This window comes from Myxine glutinosa, chromosome 2, assembly GCF_964187855.1.
Source record: "Myxine glutinosa chromosome 2, kmMyxGlut1.1, whole genome shotgun sequence".
NCBI lineage: Eukaryota > Metazoa > Chordata > Myxini > Myxiniformes > Myxinidae > Myxine > Myxine glutinosa.
This window is the reverse complement of record NC_136262.1, coordinates 87,902,486-87,926,251: the sequence shown is the minus strand read 5'-3', so window position 1 is coordinate 87,926,251 and position 23,766 is coordinate 87,902,486. Positions and strand designations below refer to the sequence as shown.

The following is a 23,766-nucleotide window of genomic DNA, read 5'->3' as shown; positions in this document are numbered from 1 at the left end:
ATCGGTACTATTACTACTACTACAAATACTACTACTACTACCATCACTACTCGTAATACTACTACGATTGGTAATACAATTACTGGTAGTACTACCGGTAATACTACTACTACTACTGGTACTACTACTACTACATTAATGCCCCTAATTATTCCCACCTTGTTGTCATGAGATCTGCCAGCGACCGTTTTGGCCAAAGTCTTTCGAGAGTCTAGACTAGAGGAAGGTGCGGGAACTCGCCCCTAAGCTATCTTGGTTTGAATCCCGACCCAGCTATAAACTGTCATCCGGGTGTTTCAGATGCAGGGCGAGGCAGGCATCAATATGTGTGTCGTCCAAAGGAAGGACAATAACCAGGAGGACCAGTCTGCTAGCATTAGTTTGAGGATGTTTAAGATCCCACGGTCTCTTTTGCAAAAAGTAGGTGAGTTATCACCGGCACCCAGTCCAAATTACAAATGTCCAGGCCTGGCCAGTCAGTTTGTGAAAGATTTGGGGCAAAGAAGCTCCCGGCTGACCCCACAATAAGATGGGAATGATTGTGGCCGTCAAGGATCCGTGAAACATACGAGGGAGCACCTCATTGAAAGGAGGTTTTGGACATTGAAATGACCAAGTTATGACCACGGACGAGTTGGCAGATCGGATAGCTGCCTCAAAATCTGCCTTGTTTGTGAAAAGCCAGAATGATAGTTTCTACTCGGGATTTACATTGATCAGGAGGGAACTCAGCAAACAAAACTCACAGGTGAGTACACTCACCGAGTTATCCTGCTGGTCTAGTTTTAGTGTAACCACCTTCACAAATATACCTGATAAAATGAATAACCACTGAGCTGGGTCTCACTAACAATCCATTTCATCAAAATTGTCTCAAGCCATACTGCAGCTATACACTATCTATATATATAAAGTAGAGTTGGCCTCTGTGTCTGTATCCTGATCTATGTATGATCTCTAAGATCTCGAGAACCCGTGGACGGATTTGCGAGCGGAAAGTACTGTTCGACTCGGGATGGTCCCAGGAATGTCACGGAGACATAAACATTTAAAAAATTTCGGGTTTTAAAATTAGCGTATTATTAGCACTAGCAGAAGAGAGAGGGATTCGAAGGGAGGGAGCGCAGCGCTTCTAGCGCTTCTGACTACAGCACACCTTAAAATTAAAAAAACTTCGGGTCTACAATCTCTAAGATCTCGAGAACCCGTGGACGGATTTGCGAGCGGAAAGTACTGTTCGACTCGGGATGGTCCCAGGAATGTCACGGAGACATAAACATTTATAATCACTTGCTAGCGAATAAATAATAACGCATAAATACCTTTCAGCAGCGCGTAAAATAATCTTTCGTTTCAAGTCACTCTCACAAATAGCTTTCCGGAAATGACGGGTCGAAGTGGTCAAGCTGTTAGCATGACGCCTTATCTTTTCAGAGTCCGGGGTTCGAATCACCCCTCTGACATTTATTTTTCGCTTTTATCACGTCCTTTCCCGCACAATTTTTGGGACAGATCCCGTTGAGTGTTTTATTAAAGTTATTGTTTTGTCATTTTCTTATTGTTTTCATGTTTATTTGGCTTGAAACAAAAAAATTATGCCGCCGTTAGGCGTTATGACATCCGATCATAATGCAGCTAATTAGCTTCTAAAAACCAAGACCAAGAGTCTGCCGTCTATCTATATATATAAAGTAGAGTTGGCCTCTGTGTCTGTATCCTGATCTACGATCTCTAAGATCTCGAGAACCCGTGGACGGATTTGCGAGCGGAAAGTACTGTTCGACTCGGGATGGTCCCAGGAATGTCACGGAGACATAAACATTTAAAAAATTTCGGGTTTTAAAATTAGCGTATTATTAGCACTAGCAGAAGAGAGAGGGATTCGAAGGGAGGGAGCGCAGCGCTTCTAGCGCTTCTGACTACAGCACACCTTAAAATTTAAAAAACTTCGGGTTTTAAAATTAGTGTGTTACGCGTAATTAGCGCTAGCAGAAGAGGGAGGGAATCTAAGGGAGGGAGCGCAGTGCTCCCTCCAGCGCTTCTGTTAGCGTAATTAGCGTATTTCGGAACGTTAATTTTTCAACTTCATTATTCGGAATCAGTACGTCCCAGAGAACCTTCGTAACGTTAATTTTTCAACTTCATCCGATTGACATGGGACCAACGGCATGTGACAAAGAGTGAAACATACAGGCTACATTTATTTGACGACAATGAGTTCCGACTTCCGACCTCGGTGGGATGACAGGCTGAGTCAACCCCCCTGGTGTGAAGGGGGAGGAGGAGGGGAGGGGGAAGAGAAGGGGAGGGGAACGAGGGGGAAGGGGATGGGAGGGGGGAGGGGGAGGGGGAAGGGGGAGGGGGAGGGGGAAGGGGGAGGGGAGGGGGGAGGGGAACGGGGGGGGAGGGGGGAGGGGAGGGGCCCTTCTTCCCCTGGGCACCCCCGCACCCTTCCCTCCCCCCTTCCCCTCCCCCCCTCCCCCCCATTCCCCTCCCCTCCTCTTCCCCCTCCCCTCCTCCTCCCCCGCTTCCCCCTCCCCCCTCCCCCCCGTTCCCCTCCCCTCCTCTTCCCCCTCCCCTCCTCCTCCCACTCCCGTGCAAAGCCGGGTACCTCTGCTAGTACTATATATACTATACTATACTATATATATATATTACTGTTAATACACAAAAAAACAGAGAGTTCATAGAACACCTTACCCCACGCAGTGTTCAGGTATATAATTCAATTGACATAAAATAATGATTTCAAAGGTCATAGAAAAAAATTCTGGAAGTTTAGCACCGTTTATACAGTCTTATACACCACCTTATTTGACATGTCCAGGTACTGCAAAACTGCAGGGTTTCAAAAGTGGAAAAAGACAATTTATGTTCTATCGTGTTCAAGTATATAATTCAGTTTAAATAAAATCAAGATTTTAAAAGTCATGTAAAAAAAAATCATGAAGTTTACTGTTGTTGACGCAGCATCTCGTACACCACCTTATTTAACACATTACATTATATCTTCATGCCCATTGTTTGTGTCATTTATGAAGTCCTTAAAAACAGCAAGTTTCTTGTTTGGAATGATTTTTCATCACTTCTGTTAGATGCCAGACAGGCAGACAGAGTATAAGTATTATCTCACTCCTCTCTGCTCATGTGCGGTCGGGACGGTTCAGAACCAACGTACCGCTAATCTAGTGCGTCAAAATATAACATCAATAGAAATGAAGACGTTCCGCGATCATAAACTGATGTCTGTAGACAGAAGGGACTGACAGACAGAAGTGAACGAATTGCTTTTTGCTTCGCATACGGTACACCGGGTAATCAAGAAATAAGCGTTTCTTAAAATATAATATTCTCATTGTGCCAAACAACAAAGATTTATCTGCATGCGGTGCATGGCCAAAATGTTTTATTAGTCCCCTACCGGTGTACACCGGAGGGGACTTTAGGTTTGCACGCCGTCCTTCCGTCCGTCAGTCCGTCAGTCTGTCAGTCCGTCAGTCCATCAGTCCGTCACGCAAAGAACAGTTTTCCGGACTTTTTTTCTAAACGCTTAACGCTAATGATTTCAAACTTGGCACATGGTTTCCTCATGATAAGTTACAGGTCAAGTTCGAACTTCACGACGTTTGGATCATTTTTAACAAAGTTATGGCACTTTGAACTTTGGGAATTCTGATAATTCTGATGATCCTTAACTCAGTGCCATTTTAAGTTTTAATTTCCTTTAAAAACCAATTTCTCTGCAATAATAGGACCCATTGAGATCAAATTTTCACCATATGATGGACTCAGTCTGTAGAATATTTTAATGGTAATTATGACGTCACAGGTCATGTGGTTCGGCCGCCATATTGTTTTTCGTGAAAACACGAAAACCCCTTTTTCTCTGCAACGGCTGAACAGATCGAGGCCAAACTTTGCAGCCGGAATCGCATACCCATGACGAACAAAAAAGGCAACGAGCATGACGTCATGCATCACATGGTTTCAGAGTTATGACGTTTTAAAGCATGAACCTTTAAAACCGAGCTCCTCCCTCATTTTTGATCCAATCGAGGGGAAACTTCATAGATCTGTTCAGCACTAAAATGTCCTTTTGCAATTTGCGATAGGGCACGTGGTTTGGCAGATATCGTGAATTAAACGAAAAAGAAAAAAGAAAAAGAAAAGGATATCTCTTGTTTATTCTCGAGTTCTCCTCAAGCCGCACTGCGTGTCCTCAGCCTCGTCTCGCGAACGTCAACAGCGTGACACAGTGTGCGCTTTCGGGAGGGGTGGAGCCAAGCCTAGCAACATATATATACACATCGATCATTGATCGTGAACTGGAAAATATGATAAATTACTGATGGTTTCACAGTTATGACGTTTTTAAGCATGAACCTTTAAAACCGAGCTCCTCCCTCATTTTTGATCCAATCGAGGGGAAACTTCACAAATCTGTTCAGCATATCAGTCTACTAAAATGTCCTTTTGGAATTTGCGATAGGGCATGTGGTTTGGCAGATATCGTTAATTAAACGAAAATATTTTAAAAAACAAAAAACGATATCTCTTGAATCGCTAGTACCTCAGACCGTGAGTTGGTAATTATATAATTCACACAGTGCAATACGTGCAGGCCACTCCACGGAGCGACCTTGGGGGCTTATCAACGAGGCGGGGCGTGACACACGTGTCTCAGCATACCTCAGATCAAGTTTGAAAACCAGCATCAACTGTGCATACATTTGCATATTCGATCATTTTTGACAAAGTTATGGCACTTTGAACTTTCGTAGGGGACATGTATTGCAGCGCAATACTCAGAATGCTTGTTTGATAATCCTTTGAGTCTCTCCCCATTTGCCTTACAGTAGTTCATTTTGCTCCGTGCGTGAATGCGGAGAGAAGCGGCCTTTCGTGCACAATCGCACTTAATATGTGCTGACACATACAATTCCTGCATTGTTACTCGGCTATGAATAAAAGCAAGACGACAGAAAGAAGTTTGAATTCTGCAAGGATATAAATGTATTCCGCATTCAAACTATGGGAACAAACTATGTAGGTAGGAATTCCATAAAGAAGATCAATTTCCAAACTCATAATCTCAACACAAAAAGAAACTTCTTTCTTTAATCAAAATGTAAGTTGAAATGGCACAGCTGGCGAAGCTTCCCTGTTGGGCAGCAGTTCTGGTGCCCGGAGCACCAGACATGGAATGCACATTTTGAATATAATGAAATTCTTTATTCTGCTCCTCTGGACGGCATCTGTTGGAATTCCGTGCCACCAGTTTCCTCAGAGAGGAAAACATGGGTTCTCCATCATTTCCAGCAAATGCAGAGATGGCACCACCTTTTAATGAGCGATCCTTCAGTTTCCGGATGGTAGACCAGGCATTTTGGATTTGGGATTGGACAATGGAAATCTCTTAACAGCAACAATGGAGCAATTATAGAGTGACTGCAGCATCTTTAAAATGACTATTTGAAGTGGCACAATAATTTCTGGCTGAAAATTTTGTGTCAAAATGGCCCTCAGGCTCCTGAAGGAGCGTGCACATACTGTAGGCCTATATATCAAATCTAGGACAAACATCAGTAAACATCAGTGTACCTTTTACATGAAATACAAGGACAATAGTCGATGATGGGCAAGGACACATGGTATACAGGATTTGAACCTGAGTTCCTTCGATCACAGGCCAGGGGTTGAGATGGGAACACTAAACAGGCCGTCCCGAAGATCTATCTTAATCTCATGAAAAGTCCATTTACTCAGTAAATTTCTCTAGCCGTGCTCAATCTCTCATGGCCTGTACTACATCAAGCTTCGGGTTAAAACTAACACGTCCAGAAGCGCTATGTATACAAGCGTATAACACACACCAAAGCTCAAAATACAATATAAAGCATTCAGCCAAGGCCCATATTCTTGATAGAGCTTCAGAGCATTCAGGACAAGTCGAGAAACGTTTCAAGGACATAACCAATCCTGGACAGATCTCCATCAGTCAAATACAGCAGGTAATTTATGTGTTCAGAGCTGCAGCTCACCTACTCTTTCCGAAAGACACCAGGGATCGTTAACATCCACCAACAACCAGTGTTAACATACAAACAGAGACTCGACGACACCTCTGATAACACCTGCAACCTCTGCCAGGCCACTCCACTCAAAACAAGAAGATAAAAGACATAAAATGTCATTGCCCCTACTAACCCTAACCCTAACCCTAATCCTAACCCTACTGTGGTTTTAGTAAAAGCCTTCGTTTACCAAATCCATAAGCCCCCGTTTCGGACTAAGTCCAACGGGGGATAATAAAACACATTATAGAAGACTATGCACTTCTGGCTCCATGACGGCAATAGTACAACGTTTTAGATGAGGGATCTCTGGGTTGCTCGTCGGACATTGATCAGCTCTCTCCGTGCCGCCACGGGTCTGTTCAAGCAGAACTGACTGGGGCGAAACAACAACAACCACCACGACCACCACCAGTGCTAGCAGACGGGTCCTCATGCCCAGCATACATCCAAGGGACCACACACATAGACGATGCGCCCCGCCTGCAAAAAACCAGGATGACAGTTTATAGTTGCGTTGAAATTCAAACCTAGGCTGGACAGCTCAAAGATTGGAGTGCATACCGCTCACCTACCAGTCATACCTTAGCAAGTATTAAAGGCCAAAATTGTTAAAGTGAAGAAATGCATGAAATGATCAAATGAGAATAATCTTCATTATGATATAATCAAGTACAATAATAAGCTTCAGGATTGATTTTCAAGTTTAATACATTGGAGTTCCTGTGGGTAGGCTTGCTGAACCTGTGGGTAGCCTGTGGGTAGGCTTGTTCGTATCTAAACCAAGCTTGGAGCTCAATGTAAGGAACTCAGATTCAAATTCCATTAACATGTATGTTTGTCTATTGTCTGCTCAGGTCCGTGTAATTCATGTTAAAGTACACTGATGTATACTGTTGTCTGTTTCCTCAATTTGACTTATGTACAAGCTGCACAATGAGTCTTAGATTGATGTAAAAGTATGTTTTTCCTTAAATTCCACAATTATGTTTCCTTCTATCTCTGCAGTTCCCTTAGTATTAAGATCAGTGCTACATAATTAATTATTTTATATTGTCATCAGTAAACTCGCTCTACCTTTTAACAAATAAATCTCCTTTTTATAGGTCAGGGCTCATCCACAGCAGGTTGATATATGTATGGTAGAGTATCGAGTAATGCTTGCAGGTGGGACACCAGTTTAATGTCTATCTGACGGACGGGCCATACACATTGATGGATCGCTCCACCTGTGAAACACCAGCATGACAGTTTAGAGCTAGGGAGATTCTAACGCAGGCTACACATCTCAGAAAGGTGAGTATGCACATCTCTAGGCCACCCCACCAGCCCTTAATGGAGGACAAATAGGAATTTCTAGCTGGAGTGAACATGTAGGCTCAAGGGGTGTTGTAAGGCTATGGTAAATGGTGAGGCCAAAGAACACCAACAACTGTCCTTTTCTGGCAGGTGGTTGCATACATATATTTGGATAAGAGTCCCGATCTTTCTGATGAAACAGAGTAAGAATTTGAGACTTTCCAACAGGGAATGTCATGTTCAGGATCAGTTCATCAGTTTCCAATTTTGTTTTCCCAGATCAGCAGATGGTAATGCAGCTGCAGCCTGTCTGCTTCTCATGGGGTGTATTTCTGACAACCCTTAAAAAAACATTTTGATCATCCAACATTATTTGTTGGATCATCCATTTGATCATCCAACATCCAACAACGCTCATTATTTGTCACCAGCGATGATTATTTTTTAAGGGATCAATATAATCGACAAACACCATATGGAAGACCTATTCTCTTGGCAGAGCAAACTACCGAGAATTTGAATTTAATCTCATAATAAAACCTGAAGATATGCAAGTCTGAACAGAGATATAAGGCAGTGAGCCATTTGGAACATGGACATGCCACGCGCAATTATTGTTTCTGGAAGATGTTGCAATCGGACAAGCTTGGGGGTAACTCCAGAAAGCAGACTTTGAGGAGATAAACTTCTCAAGCTGCACTTGCCAAGAAAAGCAAATTACCCTTTTGGTTCAGGCTTCTGGAAAAGGTAATCCAACAATGCCAAAGGCATCGCACTGGGCGATGTAAAGATGTCCCACGTGGGGTTTTTGGCAACATTTAAAAACTGCGTGGTTCCAAGATTTCAAAGAAGCAGGAATTGAAATGACAATACTTAATTCCATAAGTGCTTAAACCTAAGGCAGCATATCTTGGCTGATAAATCGACATCATGATTGGATCTGATGGAACGAGCAAAAAGAATAACCGGTAACAGGACCTTGCTAACAACTTTATCATGGAAAATGAAAGCAGAGTTGATGGATGACAGAGCTTGAAAACTTGCCAAGCAAAGTCAAGTGCAAGGAAATCTCACAATTATCACAGATGTAACGTTGAGACAACTCCTCCATAACACGAGGGGATCATGATGCCGCGTGTTTGCTTGAGGCAAGGTCATGTGCCTGCAATAACGGAACACTACTGATGGACATATGCAGTCTGCCATGAAGATTTGTTCTTCCCCTCAGTGTACTGTGACAGGGCATTGGAGACAAATTGGTAGTTGAGAGGGCTTGCCTTGGCAAATTGTACTCAATCCAATTGAGGTTTATTACATTTCCTGTTCATGAAAGACTGCTGTGCCTCGACAAATGATCTATACATTATGGAAAAGGGAGAGATGATGAGCAGTTTAAGAGGAATGGAACTTTTTTCATTTGTGATTAAATGCTTGATCAAAGTGGAAGCTTTGATCTTCTGCTTTTTTCTTTTTTTTCTTTCTTTTTTTAAATACTGCACTCTTTTTTACCAGTGACCTGTCGCAGGTACACAAGAACTCTGTGTGGTTGTTGCTGTTGTGGTTCTTGTTGGGGGTCGATTTTTAAATGTGCACTGATTGGTCGGACAATTGCCGGACCCCACCTACATTTGTCGCTCGACTCCACCCACCATGGCACCCAGCCGAAATAATATGGCTGCCATATTGGCTTTCTTGTGGTCGTAAGACATCAGGCCTGTAGTCATTTACTGATTATACACTGCTCAGGTTTGTTGCATCAGTTTTCCATGGGCTTTAAGGTTTAATCAAGCCCTTCAGCACGCATGGCACGTGATGAATTGCAAGGATGAGGGATATATATTTTTTTTTTTTAATTTTTAATTTTTTTAATCAAGCCCTTCAGCACACATGGCACGTGATGAATTGCAAGGATGAGGGATATATACATATATTTTTTTTTTTCACAGGTTGCGACCACAGTGCACTCATTCGTGTTATTTCTCTGTCTTGATGATAATTAATTAAATTATATTTCCTCAATGGTGGCTATATTTTGAGATCTCGAGTGGCTCCCACTTTCTTGCAGCAGTTTTAGTAATTAAACTTTTCCGAATAGTCCAGTACAATCATGTTATGAAAGTAGGTTGAGCAGTCAGTCTAAGGGCTGTTACGACGACGCACGATAGCCTATAATAGGTATGCACACTCACCTCTGAGCTGTATAACACGGGTTTCAATCTTGACACAGCTATAAACTGTCATCCTGGTGTTGAGCAGGCACGGCACGAGGCCGTAATGTGTGCACCATCCGTCGGATGGACACGAAACTGGGCGTCCGTATGCTGCCATTGATTGGTGGACATTAAAGATCCCATCATGTCCTTCATGAAGTTTTGGCGAGCTATCGCCAGAACCCTGAACAAATTACGAATCCCTGCATCATCAGTCAAGTAAACTGCATAGAAATGATGACCCGTCCAGGATTGCCAAAATAAATTGCTTAGGCAGAACCGACACTCTGTATGGAGCGTGGTGCACTGGACGAAGAAGAAGAAGAAGCATTAGTTTAAAATGACCAGAAAAACATTAATATCTGACAATTACCATTTGTTAGTTCATCATACACCATGAGTGTGCATTTTTAGTTTGCATACCTTCGTGCTTGCCTCATGATGTCTTGAGCCACGTTCATAACCCATTTGTTAATTTGTCTAACGAGTGAGGTACCCGTGCTATGCACGGGTGGGAGGCCAGAAGCAAACAGACAAGGCAGAAACGGCGAATGCTAAAGCATGAAACCAATAAATTCCACATTCCTGTAGCACCTTCAGTCGCACGTCAGACATGGACAGCAAGTTCGTGAAGGACTTCCATGAAAAACGTACCCATCGCAAACAAACGGGTACGTTTGTTCCATACACAGTCAATGGCGAATCTGCATATGGCGATCCGTGAATTCACGTTTAGAAAGTAGAAACAGTCACGGCATTTCGTCATTCACTTGAACTCGATATCTCTTTTTTCTTTCCAAACAGCATAACTCCAATCACAAATGAAATAGCATTAATATAAAAAATAAAGTTTTAACAACATTCGTGACATAAACAAATATTTAAATCCTGATGTGAAGTTCCGTACAGTTGGGTGAATACAATTACGAATTTAAAATCGTAATTGTATTCACTCAATTCCAATCATCAATTGATATTTTAACAAAATTATTAACACGATTAACGTTTAACGATTTAATATTACGATTGAATGACGGTCGTATTTGCATATTATCAAACCCGCGCATTGCCGTCATCTGTCCACTTCCACATTCGCGGCAGATTCATAATTCTCATCAAAATCTAAACAATATTTGTAGCATTTCAATAAAAGCCACATCACTGTTCATATCGGTAAATATTATTCCATCGTGTTTGGAAAAACTGGAAAATTGGAAAACTTGGAAAACTTGGAAAACTTGGAAAAACAATATAGCCTATTTTACTCCCAGGGGTCCCAGGAATACCCACCCAAAATATCGTTGCAATCAGTTGAGCCGTTTTTGCGGTACCTTCGAACGGACAGACGGACATTTGGTGAATTATAGTAAGATATGTCCTCTAATGCCCTTGGAATTAATGTAAAGTATCACCATGCCCAGTGATGTCCTTATCTCGCATGCAATATACATACGGCTTTAGACCATTTCGAAAACAAAGACGCAAGTGAAACAATGTCATTTAATTGTTTATAGTTCTGCCCTTCCCTTTCCTGATGACACCCTGCTGGGGATCCAACAGCTAAAAGGTTAGTGCACTCTCCAGAAATTCTGGCAATCTTGTTTATTGTATAAATCTAAAATTTAAAAACATTTTATTAATTCACAAATATATGTTACTTGCATGTCTCAAGCTAATTCACCATGTCTGCAGAATTCATGATTATGTTTAACGCCAGGAATGCTTCTTTTTTATGTCACACGAAGCAAAATAAATCAAAAAGTCAGGTACTGGCAGTGCAGGTAGGAAGTGTGTTGGTTTTTGCATGCATCCCCTGACACCGGGTTGCACTACCTGCCATTTCAGAGTGTGGTTCCTGTGCGGGCAGCACCTCCCGCATAATATTTTTTTTAAATCACACACCCAGGTTTTCACATGTGATCTGTGAACGGCCATTTCTGATTTAAAAGTACACCATTATTCGTAATTCAAATCAATCAAAAACTTGAGCTGACACAGTCCTATGTCCCGTTTTGATCAGTACAGCATTTGGTGTAGTGTCGATGATGACCACTCAATTCATGGATGAAATAAACAGGACGTTGCTTGAGTTATGCTGACCACCATGGGAAGCACTATGAGAAGCTGACTTGTTGGGTGTTAACTCTTGTAGTTAACCAAGAGGGGGTTAACGCCCAAAATGTCAGCTTCTCCAAGTTCCGACACAGTCATATTCTGTCATCCCGGTGTTTCGCCGGCAAGGGGATTCATCAATGTGTGTGCCATCCCTCGGATTTCGTTGGTGGGCACGTTAAAAATCACACGGTGTGCTTCGCACAGTAGGCAAGCTATCGCCGGCACCATGGGCAAATTCCAAATACCTGCCCGAACCTGCAGAGGGCATCAGCGGTGCAGCCACTCCTTCAGCCAATGATGCCACCCCACAGCCTTGCGCTGCATTCGAACGAAGAAGAAGATGAGACTTCTGCATTATTTTTTTGAAAATATTTTAAAATTGTGAAACTTTTTTCATGGCAAAGAATATCAGCTCAATTTGTCCGACTTGATTTCAGAACGTTTATCCATTTGGTTTGTTATACATCATTTGCTGTAATTTGTAACATCTCCTTTGCTGTATTATCTTAGAGCAACAATAAGCATGCTGGGTAATGATAAATATATGTTAAAATACACATTTCTATAAGGATTTTCCTGAAACACTTGCTTGTGGAATCTGGGAAGCTGAAGTACAAAAAGAGCAGGGACCTCCATGACTGGATAAATTAGACAATTGTCTTCACGATATGGATGGACTATTTGCAGATGGTCAAAACAAGGGTCATCCATTCCAAACAGTCCACACAGATTCCAAACAAAGCAAAATGCTTTTTGTCAACGAGACATCTGAAGTACAAACCAGGAAGCAACTTTAACCTCCGATTCATTTTACTGCGCTTCTTATACACCGAGACTTCCGTGGGACACGCGTCTGGAAACCATCTCTTCATTCTGCTCCTTTGCCTTTTCATCGTCATGCAACACCCACACCTGCCTCTGCCTCTGCCTCTTTGCTCTCACCAACAACCTCCCCCGTCCCCTTCAAAAACAACTTCCTGCCGTTGATTAAACGAATGCGGAGACTAGGTTTTCCTGCAATTCTATACTCGACATTGCAAAGCAGCAAGACTCGGCACCTTTCCAGGCTCTTAGGACAGGTGCATCATGATGGAACATGGCCAGCGCGAGAATGGAGCATCAAAATGATTCTCTCCAGATGCAAGCTCTGCAGTGACCTCGGAAGAGAGCTTATTTAAAATGGTTGCCGTGCAGAGCATGTGGCAACACATCTGATAAAGAGTACGTGAAATGAGTGCATTTAACTTACTTTAAAAGCACATTATAAGATCATTTTTCCAGAAGGAACTCAGAAACATAACAATGTTGTTCACACAATGGGTCTGCACTTAAGACCTCTTCACCCCAATCCGTACCTGAGTTTGCTGTTCAGCAGCGCTCTTTCTGCAAGGCCCTAGCTATGCTCGGCTGGTCGTACTCAGCCAGCATGGCTCTAATAGTGCATGTTAACCTCAGTTGAAGCCAGAGGCTGTGACATATTTGAGACACAAATGCCAAATTTGGAGTTCCAGAAGTTTACGGAGCTGCTCTGTGGAGAGCCCCGTGTTCCGCTACAGCGTGATAAACCCTGACTCCCTATTTAAACAAAGAAGGTGATAACTGCTTACATACTGTGTGCTGGCTCACCTGCATCCTCTTGGATGGATACACGACGCACACTGGATTCTCATGATGGGCTACGTATTAGTGCGATTTGGTGTTAGGTTGGAGATGCAGGGCAGACGGCAGTAGCGGAATTGTCTTTTCTGCCTCTCACCTTCCTCGAATAACTATGAAAACATTCAAAATGATATATAAACGAGATACTCAGAATAGTTCGAGATACACAACGATTTTTATAATTTATTTGTTATACAAGTACATATACAAATACATACAAGTACAAATCAGGAAGGAAAAAAATATATAAATGTTACATTTTTAATATAGTGCACACGCCCTTTTTGGTGCAACTTGGACGATTGTGTCGATCGGTCGGACAAATGTTTGAACGATCCACGTATCACTCGATTTGTTTTTTTACATTTAACGGTGACAGTGCCAGGAAATTAATCTCATCGCATGCAAGTGTTGATGGCCAGAATTTCATTTGGATGAAAGTCAAACTTAGTTTACCATTAATTATTTTCAAAAGAGGAAATTGTTTCCAAAAGATTTTTAAAAAATGGAACAATAATTGCAGGTTTGTTTCATTGGTAATTTTGGGCTGGCAAGGATGTGTACTAGCCTCTGAGCTGTCCAGTCTGGGTTTGAGTCTTGGCCCAGCTATCTAGTCTGGGTTTGAATTTGTACCCTGGTGTTTCACATGCAGGACGAGGCATTGATGTGTGTGCAGACTATCTGATGGGCATTAAGCCTGGAAGACCCATCTACCAGCACTGTTTATTGGTGGAAAAGTAAAAGATCCCACGGTGTCTATTCTGAAGAGAAGGCAAGTTATCGCCTTAACCTGAACAGATTATAGATCCCTGCACCTATATTCGAATTGTTCAACGTCAGGCCTGGCAAGTCAGTTATTTTATAGTCAGTCGAGGCTCATGTTGCGAGGAGTAGGATTAGGATTAGGATAGGAGTAGGATAGGAGGAGTAGGAGTAGGAGTAGGAGGAGTCGAGGAGTAGGATTTTTTTTTTTTGGATTAGTAGGATTTTTAGTACGATTTTTAGTACGATTTTTAGTAGGATTTCCCCCCCCCCCCTTCCCACGCCTCCTGCCCCCAAGCCCTCTCCCTCCCACACTTCTCCCTGCTCTCAAATGTTGTGTTTGTGTGCTTCCCCTTCTCTCCCCATCTTGTCTTCCACTCCCTCTTTTTGTATATTTTGTTTGTCTGGTTGATTTGTTTGTGAAATAAATGTTAGCTCTTTCACGAGCCTCGATTCAGTATACAAAAAAAGAAAAAAGAAAAAAAAAAAAGCAGGGTGTGGACAAGCTAGGAGTAGGAGGAGCTAGGAGTAGGAGGAGCTAGGAGTAGGAGGAACTAGGAGTAGGATGAGCTAGAAGTGGAGGGGCTAGAAGTGGAGGGACTAGAAGTGGAGGGGCTAAGAGTGGAGGAGCTAGGAGTGGATGAGATAGAAGTGGAGGAGATATAAGTTGAGGAGATAGATGTGGAGGAGATAGATGTGGAGGAGATAGAAGTGGAGGAGATAGATGTGGAGGAGATAGATGTGGAGGAGATAGAAGTGGAGGAGATAGAAGTGGAGGGGATAAGAGTGTATGGGCTCGGAGTGGAGGGGCTAGGAGTGCAGGAGCTTGAAGTGTAGGGGCTAGGAGTGGAGGGGCTAGGAGTGGAGGAGCTAAAAGTGAAGGGGCTCGGAGTGGAGGAGCTAAGAGTGAATGGGCTAGGAGTGAATGGACTAGGAGTGAATGGGCTAGGAGTGGAGGAGCTAGGAGTGGAGGAGCTAGCCCAGAACAGTCACCCTCCCTTCCTCAACTGACCTGGTTGGTAGCAATAATTGGGGTTGTAAAGAAGAATTAGAAGAAGAAGAAGAAGAAGAAGAGGAAGAAGAAGAAATTGTATTTGGGGTTATTCTAAATATGTATTTTTGTAGTAGTATTAGTAATAATCAATCACCTTGGGCCTCACAAGGAGAAATAAAATTGTCTACGTTTCTTATTTTTTCAAATTGTTTGGTTAAAGGGAGGGTGTGGAGCATGGGAGATAGGAGTTTGTATAATCGGAGATTCGCTTAAAAAAAAGTAGAATGCTCACTCAGTATGCAAGAGGTAGTGGGATCGATGTGCGCATCTTCCAGTGTTTTTAGTACAGTCTTAATGGACCAAACGGCCTTCTCCTGTGTCCAAGTTCCTTGTGTAATGTAGTAGTTAAATATTTAGCATTTATTAATGGGAGAATTTATTTTTAAGTTTACATCGGAGTAAAAGCACAAACTAGCGAATGACAAAGAAGTACCGGTATGTTCAAACCTCTTCTGAGAACGGTGCCACTGAATCTAAAAGTTCAATAATGATGAGACAAAATGCAAGCAAAAAAGTATTAAGCATATAAATAGCAATGAAGAGGAGGAGAATGAGGAGAACAACGACGATAAAAAGAAAAACATCCACATTTGTGTGAAAACTCAGCATGCACGGAGGAGCAAATCTCCCTGTCCTGATGAACATTTAAAAAATTATGTATTAATTTATGCATCATATAAATTTCAAGAAAGAGGCCACGTCATGAATGCAGAAATGGTACAACTTTGTGAAAAAGCATCTCCTCCACCTCCCACTTCCATTGGCCATGTCCGTAAAAAAATGGGTACTGGAACTGCCACCATTGACTTGGTCGAGACAAAATCTGACAGGGGAGTGCACACCACCTTTAGAACGACCTTTCGAGGCCATTTTTTCCCGCAGAGCAGGGATTGACCTTTTTCAGGCACCGTGGTCCCCTTTTTGAAGCAATGTTTGTGGCCGGATGCCCTTCCTGCCGCAAGCCCTGTTAGTCACCTCTTGCAAGAGACAAGGAATTACCAGTGAGAACTGGTACTCAATTTGCTCGATCTCGAAAAGATGACAGGCTGAGTTCAACCCACCTGGCGTTAATTCAGCGATCGACCGGGATTCGAACCCAGGATCCTGGGATCCCAAGCCGGCACCCGAACCGCTAAGCCAACACCAGGCAACACCAGGCAACACCAGGCGCACGTACAAACCTAAATGCTATAGCAAAATAAAACGATCATTCCCAATAACATGTGAGTGTTAATGAACACAGAAGCCAAAGGGAGCAAACATAACACCAGCTTTACCATTAACCCATTCTAAATTAACATCCACATCCCTACATAACACAAGGGCGGTTCGAGGTTGATGTGCCCTGTGTAGACATATAAAAATAAAAGTTCGATGCAGACATTTCGTGCAATGAAGCTAGGTGTTGTGAGCAATTTATATGTGAAATAGCATCAACATGCTGGTCCAAATTATGTTGGGTAAAACCAAAATTGCTGTCAACATGGGCAAGTGCTGCGGAAGAAGGAAGAATGTTGAAAAACATTCAGGTGGAGGAAGTGCGGCTGATAATATGATTGGTAGGGCCAGGCAGTAAAAATAATTACGGGAAGGGAAAACTTTTAAAACATTCTATAGCAATGCGAGGAATTGAAATACCGTACTGTAAAAAGCAATTTTTGGAGAATTCCCAGATCACTACAGGCTGAATGAATGAATGAATGATCGTTTTAGGGCCATTTTCCCCGCTAGAGCGGGTGGGTGGGGGGTGGCCTTGCAGGCCCCATGACAATCATGGTTCCCTGTTTGAGACAACGTTTTTATGGCCGGATGCCCTTCCTGACACCAACCCTTAGTCGCCTCTTACGATGCGCAGGGATATGGTGTACCTATTCTAAGCCGGGGTACACACCGGGATCATTCATCCCAGCAAGCTGGTGCTCAATTGGCCGGCCTCAGGGGGATGACAGGCTGAGTCAGCCCCCCTGGTGTTAATTCAGCGATCGACCGGGATTACGAGCCCAGGATCCTAGGACCCCAAGCCGGCACCCCAACCGCTAAGCCAACACCAGGCTTAGAGATTGCATAATTAGATGACATTTGTGGAAGTGTGAAAATAATCAGTTTCTCACTTGAAATTCAATAAGGTGAATGCAGGTTCAGTACCAAAGGACCTCCGCTCGACCACACCTCAAAGGACCTCAGTGCTCGAGCAAATACGATTTGGGAATTTCTAAATCATTCCCCATGCAGTCTTGCGTCGTCACCTTATAATCGTATCTCTTTGGATCACTGAAAGAACATATGCCTGGAAAAATGTTCCCAAATATGTCTAAGCAGACGGACTTCACTATATTGATGGGATAAGTAGTCAGGTTCACTATGTCAATAAATAATTATATTTCGTTCAAAATCATGGTAGATTAGCAAACCTATACATTTTTGGAAAGGTTATAGCATAAGGAAACTAAAAATCAATGTTGACATTTGGAGAGATACCTGTATGGCGGCCATTTTGGATTTTCAAATGGCCACTGTAAAATACATATTTTGTTCTATTTCTGCCTCTAATTACCCTAAAAACTTTAAAAAATATACTAAACCTATATTTTCAGGGACAAGGAATCCAATGAAAGTATCAAATTAGTGCTATGGGGAATGGTAAGACACGAATCAAAGGTTTTGAATTGCAAAATACCGTCTTTATATTCGCGATAAGTTGCATAATCAAATACATGTTATCATTTTGTACAGGCAGTTAATAACATCAAAATGTGTCACAATAATTCATATCACCAAACATACGCAGGCAGTCAGCAAAATCATATATACACATGCAGTCGGTATAACTTCACATCTACACAGGCAGTCAATGACAAAATATACACAGGCAGTCAATGGCATCAAACATACACGATTACAGAATATGCCATTTAGAGTTCGTCATCACTGTCCCGTGTGTCGTATCCGACAATATAGTCCGCATCGTTTTCACAGTCCGTTCCACACAAGCAAAGGTCGGTCAAATTGATTGGCAAATCGAATTGGTCGAATGGTCGATCGAATCGAATTCGATGAATCGAATCGAATCGAATCGATCGAATGGTCGATCGAAACGATTGGTCGAATGGTCGAATGGTCGAATTGGTCGAATGGAATTGGTCGAATGGTCGAATGGTCGATCGAAGCAATTGGTCGAATGGTCGAATGGAATTGGTCGATTGGTCGAATTGGTCGAATTGGTCGGAATTGGCAAATGTATACATTGATTTTCAGATTTTCCATGTAATAACGTTTCCAAAAATGTATAGGTTTGCTAATCTACCATGATTTTGAACGAAAAAACATAGTGAACCTGACTAAAGTGTTTACCTGCAGCAGAGAAATAACCTTAGACACCGGTGCAGGTTTCATTGATTCCCTGTGCTTATTGATTCTCACAAATAACAATGGCCAAGTCATGTCATATTGCCTACATCACAGGCAATGGATAAGAGGAAAAATTAAGAAAAAAGGGAGAGGAAAGGGGTAGCGAAAAAAATCCAACCAACAAAATCAGAGCGGAAGTGTATTTTTTCACATCACGTGACCCCTGCGAGCATCATCGATTTACATCTGCAGACTAACAGAAATCAAGCGGACAACCCAGACCACTCAAACGATCCAGATCAAGGGGATTGACTCCCAAGGCCCAACCACGCAAGCCCCACAGCAAAGCCCAGACCACCATAAAGAGGACATAACTATGGGATTTAATTTACTGCTAAGTCAAGTTGCAAAGTGGTTTAATGAAGAGTAAAGTCGGACGACAGGAGTAGACGTCTACAAGATGTACAGGTGTGATCGGAAAGGTAAAATAGGAGGGGACTGTGGCAACCCGAGGAAAAGACATTATTGTGTCACGAGAAACGGATGACAATAAGGAGGGTATTATTGTGGAGGATTCGGTGTGGATAGACATCTTGGATTGTAAGAATATTGAGATACTTGGAGAATGCTTTCATTGGGCTCCTGATACGAGGGAAGCGCAGGAAAGAAGGATTCATGAAAAATTCAGGACATGTGGTTAAAGGGAAGATTATTGATTGTTGGAGATTTTAATTTGCCAGGGATAGATTGGGTCCATGGACAGGGAAAGGGCCGGATGGGTGAGTATTTTCCAGATCTAGTTCAGGATTCCTTTTTTTAACAAGTTTTCACATAGGCCTGCGAGGGTGAGTGTAGTCTTAGAGGCCTTGTAAAGTAATTATCCCAACATGGTAGAGAAGATGGAGGTAGGAGGGATGAAGACAAGATCAAAATCTCGTCCGCCACGTCTTGACGTCAAATCTTGAATCAAAATCTCGTCTCAAGACAAGGTGACTGGAACCCGCCCCTCACCCTATGACTGTTTGCCCCCCTCCCTCCACCCACATCAACTCTTCACAAAAAGACCAATAATAATTTTTTTAATAATTAAAATATATATAAATAGGTAAAATATAATATATATATGTAAATAGGTTCCAAGAGTATGCCCTGAAAATATGACTGAAAAGCAACACAAACACGGCAGGAAACATGGGATTCCATGCATCAGAATATGTACAATGCCCTCACGTGCAATGTTTTGGCTATCCGAGATGTCGACAAGTTTACGTATCTAGGTTCTATGGTCGCAGTAACAAGGAGTGTATTATAGGGGTTGTGCATTTAAATCCAGCTGAAGGCAGCAGTATTAAGGATTTCGATTCCACACTTCAGGGAGCAGAGTTAGTTTCAGAAAAAACTTCCAAGTCATGACTGGATTGTCAGTAAAAACCCAGCTGGCTCATGAACGACTTGCAGGGTGGGGATAATCTGCCTGTCCGACCTGCTCTGGCGGACACTTACTGCTGGTGCACTCACTGGGGTGGCCCCTCATTCCCTTCCCTTGTTTGCAGGTGATTCCTAATGACGATGACTCTATACGAGCTGAGCTCCGTAAGCTTTACTTAAGAGTTTATACCTGGTGTTGGCCTAATGGTTAAGGTGGTGGGCTTGGGATCCTAAAGTCCTGAGTTCGAATCCCGTTGAATTATACATCCAAGTGGGGTTGACTCAGCCTGCTCATCCATCCAAGGTTGGCAAAATGAGTACCGGATAACTGGTTATAGAGAGGCATTGCATCAGCGGCAGACGCACCCACTGATAAATGATGCAACCAGCAGCTGGGTGGCTGCACACGAACCATCCACCACTTAAGAGTTGCGCCTTGGACGATGCTAGTCATTTTTGGGAACACAGGAACAGTGGTTGGCAATGCATAAAGTGAAAAAGTTCGGTCGTTCTCCAACAAAGTGCCGAAAAGAAAGCAAGAAAGAGCAAGATTTGCACAAGCAACAGCTGGAAATAAAAACCAAAACCAGAAATGATGCCAGGACAGAAAAACATGGAGATATAACTGTTTTTCCTTTTCCTAAATATACACCAAATAAATAAATAAATAAAATTCAATAACAACTTAAATAATGACGTCACCAGAAGAGCAAAAGTAATTTATATTTAGAAAAGAAAGTTAACAAACTTTCAAATGTCATAAATGGTCAAACATCTTTCCGATAATGTTGCTGAACCCAATCGAGGTTGTAAATTTGTAAAGATAAATAAATCTACAGGTTGTATTGAATTCCGTGGTTGCACAGCGATGGACGCACGTTTCTGAGGTCGAATGGTCCGAAAACCTTCACCATGGTGTGCAGATCCCAGATCCGCGATACTGGTCTTTAACCGCTTTAAATCCTCGAAACATAATTCAGCGGCTTCATGAAACACGAGGGAGAATATGGTACCGGTATCAATGGTAGATTGTCGTTCGCACTTACCCCAGAGCAGGATGAGCCGGTAGTGCAGGTGGACACGGTGCATGTCTGCAGCGGCCGAAGGACAGGTGGTTGCACGCGCGTCGATGGACGTCCGACGATCGCGTAAAAGCGCGCTCCCTTCATGCTGCTCCCCGTGCGCACCAACCAACCCCTTACAAGCTCCTCCCCCCTTCCTCGCGAACCTACCAACGCCCCTTACATTTACAAGCTCCTCCCCTCCCTCATGAATCCTCACGAACCAAGCAAGCAACGCCCCGCCCCTTACAAGCTCCTCCCCTCCCACACGAAGCCTCATCCTCTGTCTTTGACCATTTGCAGGAACTTTTGTCAGATAGAAACAAACTGACTCAAATAATGTTTTAATTTACTCAATCAAAGCGATACCTGAACTATAAATACGAACAATCCCAATGAGGTAACAAACGCCACATTAACACAAACTTTTAAGTATTCACATTGAATTTCATCACGTTCACCCTGCTTTTAAAATTCAACCAAATATCCTCCAAGATGTTCGGCAGGTGCGTCTGATGCGCTCAGATCGACGTCATGGTGGCTGGAGGTGCATCTGATGCGCTCAGATCGACGTCATGGTGGCTGGAGGAGCATCTGATGCGCTCAGATCGACGTCATGGTGGCTGGAGGTACGTCTGATGCGCTCAGATCGACGTCATGGTGGCTAAAGGTGCATCTTATGCGCTCAGATCGACGTCATGGTGGCTGGAGGTACGGTACGTCTGATGCGCTCAGATCGACGTCATGGTGGCTACAGGTGCATCTGATGCGCCCAGATCGACGTCATGGTGGCAAAAGGTGCATCTGATGCGCTCAGATCGACGTCATGGTGGCTACAGGTGCATCTGATGCGCTCAGATCGACGTCATGGTGGCTACAGGTGCATCTGATGCGCTCAGATCGACGTCATGGTGGCTAGCTATACAGGTGCATCTGATGCGCTCAGATCGACGTCATGGTGGCTAGCTATACAGGTGCATCTGATGCGCTCAGATCGACGTCATGGTGGCTACAGGTGCATCTGATGCGCTCAGATCGACGTCATGGTGGCTACAGGTGCATCTGATATGCTCAGATCGACGTCATGGTGGCTACACGTGCATCTGATGCGCCCAGATTGACGTCATGGTGGCTAACTATACAGGTGCATCTGATGCGCTCAGATCGACGTCATGGTGGCTACCCGTGCATCTGATGCGCCCAGATCGACGTCATGGTGGCTGCAGATGCATCTGATGCGCCCAGATCGACGTCATTGTGGCTAGCTATACAGGTGTGTCTGATGCGCTCAGATCGACGTCATGGTGGCTAGCTATACAGGTGCGTCTGATGCGCTCAGATCGACGTCATGGTGGCTAGCTATACAGGTGTGTCTGATGCGCTCAGATCGACGTCATGGTGGCTAGCTATACAGGTGTGTCTGATGCGCTCAGATCAACGTCATGGTGGCTAGCTATACAGGTGTGTCTGATGCGCTCAGATCGACGTCATGGTGGTTGTAACTTAGAAAACTCATCCACCAAGTTTCGTCTTAATCCATCCACAACTTTTTGAGATGTCATTTATCGTTTTTGGCCCTATCTCTGAATAGTGAAGAATCACTTTTAAAATTCTACTCGCCTGATCCGGATTTTCACCAAAATCGAATTATTTCGTCCTTGTCACATACCCAACCTCTCCACCAAATTATGTCCTAATCTGTGCACAACGTTTTGAGATAACCTGCACACAAACAGACACAAAAGACGTCGTGCAAATCACGTTACTTGCGGAATCCTTGAAACCAATTCGACCTTAAAAATAATTAGCGGTTAAATTCAAAGACCAAATCTGCAAATCCTGTTCAAATGTCAAGTCAATCAGATAGAAATTGAGAATTTTAGAAACTTCACCTAAGTTGTTGACCTTTGGCCTATTTTGACCTTTTACCCTACATTGACCTCAAAGATAATTTGTTGTTGAATTCAATGAAAAAATATGCAAATCCTCTTCAAATTTCAAGTCAATGGGATGGAAATTGAGGATTTTAGAAATTAGGCCTATTTTGACCTTTTTGGCCGATGTTAACCTCAAAATAATTGACGGTTGAATTCAGTGAGTTGATATGAAAATCCTGCTCAAATTTCAAACCAATTGGATGAAAATTAAGGGTTTTAGAAACTCCACTAATGTGGAGTCCACACAATGTGCCCAATGAAATCCTGCCAATGATTATGGGAAAAACTGGCGCAAAATCGCACATTTACATTACCATCTGCTGACGAGTCTGATGTTGAAATGAAAAAGGTGTCTAACTGTGTGAACCTGGAAAGGAAGTACTGTACAAGGTGTCTAACTGTGCGACCTCCTATTCGAGAATGGGAGGTCGGTGTTTCAAACCCCAGCCGAGTCATACCAAAAACTTCAGAAATGGTCTGTGCTGCTTTCTTGCTCGACGTTCAGGATTTAAAAGGATAGAGCACTGACAAGCTCCATATGTTATTGGGGAGTGGGATGGGGGGACGGGTGGCGTAGAAAGCTGAAATTTGGCGTGCCGACAGACACCGAAGTTGATACAACGGGAAAAATCACAAGACCGTTGGAAAGGGTCCGTAAATGGAAATTTATGTAAATTTTATTTATGTAAAATTTATGTAAACTGCTCTCCCCTATGGGCTGGTGCTGCTGCCTCACACCTAGCTCGGCTTCACGCTGTTGAAACCAAAGCTTTCAGAATCATTGAAATCTCCGCGATGAAGCTAACTCTGGGGGCCTTT

At 43.1% G+C, this 23,766-nt stretch overlaps 1 protein-coding gene across 2 annotated transcripts in view; it reads right to left on the bottom strand.

Annotated features, from left to right (window-relative positions):
* Positions 1-21,131, bottom strand: part of LOC137421615 (integrin alpha-11) — a 140,662-nt gene extending 119,531 nt beyond the window's left edge. For both annotated transcript variants that reach the window (XM_068107841.2, XM_068107842.2), the window contains exon 1: positions 20,996-21,131. In XM_068107841.2, the coding sequence (XP_067963942.2) occupies positions 20,996-21,038 (43 nt within the window). In that variant the 5' untranslated portion in view covers positions 21,039-21,131. The remainder of the gene's footprint in view (positions 1-20,995) is intronic.
* Between the last annotated feature and the right edge of the window lie 2,635 nt (positions 21,132-23,766).